At 45.1% G+C, this 6374-nt stretch overlaps 1 protein-coding gene and 1 non-coding gene across 2 annotated transcripts; both read right to left on the bottom strand.

The window, feature by feature from the left end:
• Positions 1-1891: 1891 nt before the first annotated feature.
• Positions 1892-1995, bottom strand: LOC114008731 (U6 spliceosomal RNA). The gene has a single exon (XR_003550244.1). It is a non-coding gene; the product is annotated as a U6 spliceosomal RNA (small nuclear RNA).
• Positions 1996-3173: 1178 nt separating this feature from the next.
• LOC106735400 (snRNA-activating protein complex subunit 5-like) lies at positions 3174-6349 on the bottom strand. Its single transcript, XM_027773814.1, has 3 exons — positions 6225-6349; positions 4382-4471; positions 3174-3346 (listed from the first exon to the last, which is right to left on the bottom strand). Exons 2-3 carry the CDS (start codon positions 4445-4447, stop codon positions 3239-3241), a joined length of 174 nt encoding a protein of 57 aa, XP_027629615.1. The 5' UTR covers positions 4448-4471; positions 6225-6349; the 3' UTR covers positions 3174-3238.
• Positions 6350-6374: the final 25 nt, after the last annotated feature.

Below are 6374 nucleotides of genomic sequence, written 5' to 3'. Positions count from 1 at the left end.
CCCCCCCCCCCCCTTTTTTTTTCTCTAAGAATTATTTTACTTATTTATTTAAATTTGATCAGAGAGGGACAGAGAAAAAGAGAAAGCAAGTTACCAGGTTGGGGACTTGAACTACCGCAGTCAGCCATGTGGGAGCCCAGCACCCTTAACCATCATGCCACCTGTCAACCCCAAGCATATTTCCTGAGGGTCAGATTTTTTAAAAATGTATGATGGTCTTTACTTACAACTTTATTGGCAAAAATGAAGAGGGAAAACTTGAAGCGGCTTACCCAAGGGCACTGTTGTTGATCCTGTCAGATTAAAGGGTTTCCATTCTACGTGTCATCTATCAGTAACTGTCCACAGACAGTGCTGGGTCTCCATGTGAGAGACAGGTCTCTCAGACAGCCCTGGGTCTCCTTTATGAGACACAGGGCTCATATGTTAGGCAGTCCTTTTTGTTTTGGTGTGCTCACCAGAGAGAGAAATCGCCCCCCAGGGGTGATGGCCATGCTGCAATCCCTTTTCCTCCACTCTCTTCTCAGGATTTTAGGCATATATTATACACAAGCCCACGTGCCTGGTTTTCTCAAGCTGCCAGGTCCAGGACTCCAACCACACAGCCACATGGGATCCAGCTACCCTCACCACCACCCACTGGCTGGCCCTTAGGCAGTCTTTTTTTTTTTTTTTAAAGTTTTGAGAGACTTTTTGCTATTGGGCGTGTGTGCTCACCTGAGACAGAAAGTAAAAATCATCCTTCGGGAGATAGCCATACACAATCCCTTCTCCATTCTCCTCTGGGGATATGCACCTAGCATTAATTTCAAGCCGCCAGGTCTAGGGCTCTAACTGCAGTTGACTACATGGGAGTCCAGCGATGTTAACCATTATGTCATCTGCTGGTCCTTCTTAGGCAATAATTTAAACATAAATACAGGGGCCAGCAGATTGCATCGTGGTTAAGGTACTGGACTCCCACATGGTTTGAGCCTCAGACCCAGCATCTTGAAACTCATGCCAGGCACATGTGTGCCCAAAATCTTGAGAATAGACTGTTGTGTGGCCATCCCCCCAGGAGGGTGATTTCTCACTGTCTCTACTCTCTGGCAAGCACACATGCCCTATGGCAATATCTCTTAAAAAAATAAATACAAAGAAAATAAAATCACTCACTAAAAACTGCATCAAAAGAAGGACATTTTTAAATGTGTTTATGTTTGTGGTAATAACATGCAAAAGGAAAACGAAAAGCTGGAAAGTAGTTGCATTTCCCACCTAAGTTGACAACAATCAAACATTTTCTGCAATGACCATTATATTTTCAATTTATTATTAACTACTCCGAACTTACTATGACATACAGTCAAAGTCCAAAGAAAGCCCATAGGGAGCATATTCCTTTTTTTGGAGAAGGCTAAGCCTTCCAGAATCAGCATGGGAAATAACATCCTGTTGATTCTAGTAGGAAAAAATATGTAGCCAATTTCAACTCATGCTGAGGTGGCTTTTTTTCACTTTTTGTTTGGTGTCAGTCTTCAAAATCAAAAGTTTAATTCTTCTAGTTCACCCACATCTTCTCCAGTAAAAGGTTTTTATCAACAGGAACAGCATCAAGAACTCCACTTTCCTGTACCTCCCCTTTGGTGGTGTCTTCCACATCACTTCTTTTACCATTTCAGCCCTACTTCCAGAAGCCTCACTTAACTTTTCATCTTAATCTGAAGTGTGTGTACTGAATCTTTCAAGACTGGTCACAGTAATGTCTGTCTCACCTCCATCTGTGATACTCAGTCTTAAATCTGTCATTTATGCTCATTGAATCATCAACCTCTTCACCACCTGTTCCCTGGCCATGACAAGTGTGTCACTGCTTTGTCCCCGTTGACCAGTTTAGGATGAAATTTTAAAAAATATGGAGTGCTTCAGGATCTGTATGTCATCCTTGCCCAAGAGCCATGTTAATCTTACTGTACTGTACCAATTTTAGTGTGCATGCTGCCTGAAGTGAGCCCTGGCAATGGGTTTTAAACCATCTTTGCTGTATGTTTTGCTTAGAGGACAAAATACTGTTTTTCTCTTTGTTATCTGGACACTGGCAAGCTCCATGACAGCTATTCATAATTTATCTCTAAGCAAATAACCAGTGAGTCTATTAACCTACAAAAAGTTTATGGAACGTGTATGTTACAAAACTATGCATGGATTTCTTATACCAAAAGAAGACTCATTCTCTCCTCCCATTTTTTTTTTTGCCACAGGGTGTGCTTGCTAGAGAGACGGAGAGTGAAAAATCACCTGTTAGGGGGGGTGGCTATGCCACAGTCTCTATTCCTACTGGGATTTTGGGCATGCAGGGCAAGCACACACATTCGGTGTGAATTTTCCGTCAGGTTTGGGACTCAAACTGCAATCAGCTATGTGGAATCCATTGCCTTCACCGCCATACCACCTGCTGACCATATTTTAACCCCGTTTTCCAAGAGCTTTGTGCAGTGCCCTGGTAGTGGCGGGCACAGAGCAGTCAGCAGCAGGCGGTGTTTAATACCTCAGAGAGCTGGCAGCAGCTTGAGCTCTCAAGTGGCCCCCTGTCCTCCCCTGGTCATCTTCCTTTTCTTGCTGTGGCCTAACTGCTCACAAAGTTTCAAGGGCATGTCAACAGCCTCTAATTGGTTTTCTTAAAAAGGCATTGTTGACTGGGAAGCCTGGTTTGTATTTAAACTCTGCCCTTCTTGCAAATGTCAGGCTTTCCCAATAGTGTTTCAGAGAAGTTCTGTCTGTGTGGGACGGTTACTGAATCAGACCAGATTACAGAGAGCACCACCCAGATTGTGCAATGCTCATACTACAGCTTTGATTTTCTATATGTCATTCATTTCTGCTCAAACATTTTGGAGACTGGTTATTGATGGAGTCAGGCTTTCCCAATAGTGTTTCAGAGAAGTTCTGTCTGTGTGGGACGGTTACTGAATCAGACCAGATTACAGAGAGCACCACCCAGATTGTGCAATGCTCATACTACAGCTTTGATTTTCTATATGTCATTCATTTCTGCTCAAACATTTTGGAGACTGGTTATTGATGGAACCATTTCCAAAACTACACAGACTCCTGTGGGCCTTGTTTCCCTCTGGAGCAGGCCACAGTGCCTATAGCAGCAAGGTGGCTTCTCTGAAGAAAATGCCAAAGACTTCGGAAAAAAATTTTTTTTGCCACTTGAAATTTAAGTTATAGAACTAACTCTGGCTCTTCTCCTTTAGGAATCTGACTCTTCCTCCTCCTCCTCTTCCATCACACAGCTCCTTGTGCCCAGCTCCAGAGCAGTTTGGTTGATCGATGCTTCATTGTCCACATTCATCAGCATCTGCATTAGCCAAGAACATTGCAGATTAATAGAAAGATTCTGGCCCCTAAGCAGCAGCAGCTTAAAAACATTTAAAAATCAGATCTCAATTGCATATTTAGCCCTAAAAGGCTGCTTTCCTCTTTCCTGTTTTCCCAAATCCTGCCCCCTACTGCCAAAAGTGGGGGAAGAATAAATGTCCCAGATTAGAATGTAACCTGATTTACAAATATGACTCTTGTAGAAAGCTCTAATATAAGAACTGTGCTGACTTAAGACTTGCTGCTTTAAAATGGTTTTACATGGGTTAACACACTATCTGGGAGAAATGCTTAACTACAGTGTATTTACAAAGAACATACTTTTACTGACCTAGTTGAAGCCATCTGGTAAAAGAGTAAGATGAGGATTGGAACTCATCCTTTAGTACTTTTACTGTTCTTGGTAATGAAGCCACATTCTATTTTCAAATCCTAAGGTCACTTGTTCACAAAGTACCTAGAGGTTTTACTGCGAATTCCCTGTAAGATCTCCATGTTCTCCCTGGGTTCATCTGAGTAACTGGAGGGAATGGATAATTGGGAGGGTGGAGGCGGTATATTAGTCAGTCAAAGTGTAACAGCTGATAGAAAGGTGGGCTGTCTTCTCCCTAAAATACTAAGTAGAGAAGTTGGCTATTAAACAAAAGTCTTTTTCCCCCCTGCTATAGGGTGTGTGCACTTGCCAGACAGAGAGATAGAAAGTGAGAAATCCCCCCCAGGGGGGATGGTCACGCCGCAATCCCTTCTCCTCCATTCTCCTGTTGGGATCTTGGGCACGCACGCACACGCTCCCGGAGTGAGTTTTAAGCCACCGGGTCCAGGACTCGAACCGTGGTTGACTCTATGGGAGTCCAGCGACATAGCCATTACGCTAACTGCTGGTCCCAAACAAGAAAACTCTTAACAGCATCTCCCAGAGTCCCTTGGGCTCAGTAATGTGCTTTACAATTTTTGCAACGTGGAAGCAGAGGGGACTTGGCGTCCTCTCCCTAGGCCTGCACTTGATTAAACTTACGTCCTGTGCCTGTTGAGGTGCAGGTTGAGAAGGCAGCACTTCATCCCCTCTTCTAGTTCTAATCATTGACTGCAGGGCCAGTTCTTCAACCTAGAAGAGAAGACACTTTCCTTTTCACTGGGCTACTGATATAGGTAAATTCCTGTCACAAGGAGTGATAACTATATTCTCTAAGCTGCTCTAGAGAGAAGGGCAAGGCTCTTAAGCTTTCTCTGCCTTGTTAGGGGAGGAGCAAAGAAAGGCTCAAGCCCCTTCTTCTTGGATTGTTCAGGTGTTCCAGCTAAGCCCTAGCTTCCAATCCCCCAGACCTAGCAGCTTGGGGAGGAAAAACAAGTAGGTTAAAAACAAGTCAGGTATTGGGGCCAGTAGGTGGAATGGTGGTTAAGGCATTGGGCTCCCACATGGCCGACCAGGGTTTGAGTCCCAGACCCAGTGGCTTAAAAATCACACCAGGTGCGTGTGCATACCCACAGGTGCCCAAAATCCCGAGAAAATAATGGAACAGAAGGGATTGCGGCATGGCCAGTACCCTAGGAGGTGATTTCTGACTTTCCTTCTGTATCTCTCTAGTGAACACACAGGTCCTATGGCCAAAAAACAAATTCACTGCAGTCCCAAAGTGAAAACAAACCAATTCATCCTCTCAACCACTCTAAAAAAGTCCAGTGTTAAGGCCAGCCAGTGATATGGTTAAAGTGGCTAGATCCCATGTGGCTGGCTGAGCAGTTTGAGTCTCAGTCCCAGGGGCCTGAAGAACACACCAGTTGGGTTCATACTCAGAATCCCAAAAGGAGAGATTAGCGCATGGTCATTCTACCACCCCCTGCCCCCAGCCTGGCGTAATTTCTCTCTTTTTCTCTCTCTCTGTCTCTGTCTCACTCTCTGGCAAGTACACATGCCCTATAGTTACAAGGAAAAAAAAGTCAAATGTCACCTTCTGATTCCACAAAGGGCTAGGTTTCCTAGCCAAAATTTAACTACACAGTAATAAGAAAGCGAAGCAGAAAGACAAAAAAGTTGGCATCTCCTGAAGCATAAAAGAATCTGGACTTCAGAGGTCACTGACAGACACCCAATATGTGCTTGCTGGGGGTACTGTGGTGATGTGTGGACATAAGTAAGAGTGGGCTATTAAAACTGCCCTAGGGACCGCCAGGTGGCATGGTGGCTGGGGGTGCTGGACTCCCACATGGCCAACTGTGCGTCAAGTCCTGGACCTGGCGACATACTTTACTTTCTCTCTCTCTCTTGCTCTGTTCCTCTCCGATTAAATAAAAATGAATAAAGTTAAATAAAATAATTCTTTAAAAAAAAAAACTGCCCTAAAGAGAAATGCTTATTATTTTATTGGATCACAGCTGTGTGATGCTTTTCATTTTACACAGGGCTTTGGTAATTCTCATTTCATATAGTTTTAAGACTGTGAAGAAGGATGTTGAGCAAGGATTGTCCTAATCTTCTCACGGGCTGAATGACACAGGCCTGGGACGTGGTTCTGGTGGGCCCAAACTCCCACTCCTGGTCTAGGTCATGCAGTCATGACAACGCCAAGAAGAGCTACTAGAACACCAGACTTTGGGACAAGTCTTTTTCTCCCAGGGCCTGAGTCTCCCTTCGCACTGCCAGAGGACAACTCAGTAAAGTGCTTTACTACTTTTGCAACATGGAAGCATGTTGTTTGAAGCGCCAATGCAAACTAGCGGACAGACGCCCAGAAGGGGGCTGGGGAGAAAGCCGCCAGCGGACAGCAAGGGTCTGGGCAAGGCTTCGGGTGGGCGTACTTCTTCAGCGTGGTCTCTGGCCCATCCGCATTTACAGGGGTAAGGGGGTGGGGGTTACTTGCCCCAAACAGGCTGCTGGGCCTCCGCCTAAAACGGCAGGGTCACGGATTCCGCAGCGGGTGGGGCCCGACAGTCATAAACAGGCTCCCGGGCACTTCCGGGTACACAAGCTTGTTTCTAAAACCGAAGAATTGCCGCAGGCGCACACGGGG

Source organism: Tupaia chinensis, unplaced genomic scaffold (assembly GCF_000334495.1).
Source record: "Tupaia chinensis unplaced genomic scaffold, TupChi_1.0 Scaffold000377_2, whole genome shotgun sequence".
Taxonomy (NCBI): Eukaryota; Metazoa; Chordata; class Mammalia; order Scandentia; family Tupaiidae; genus Tupaia; species Tupaia belangeri.
The sequence above is the reverse complement of the archived record's forward strand: the minus strand, read 5'-3'. Positions and strand labels throughout refer to the sequence as shown.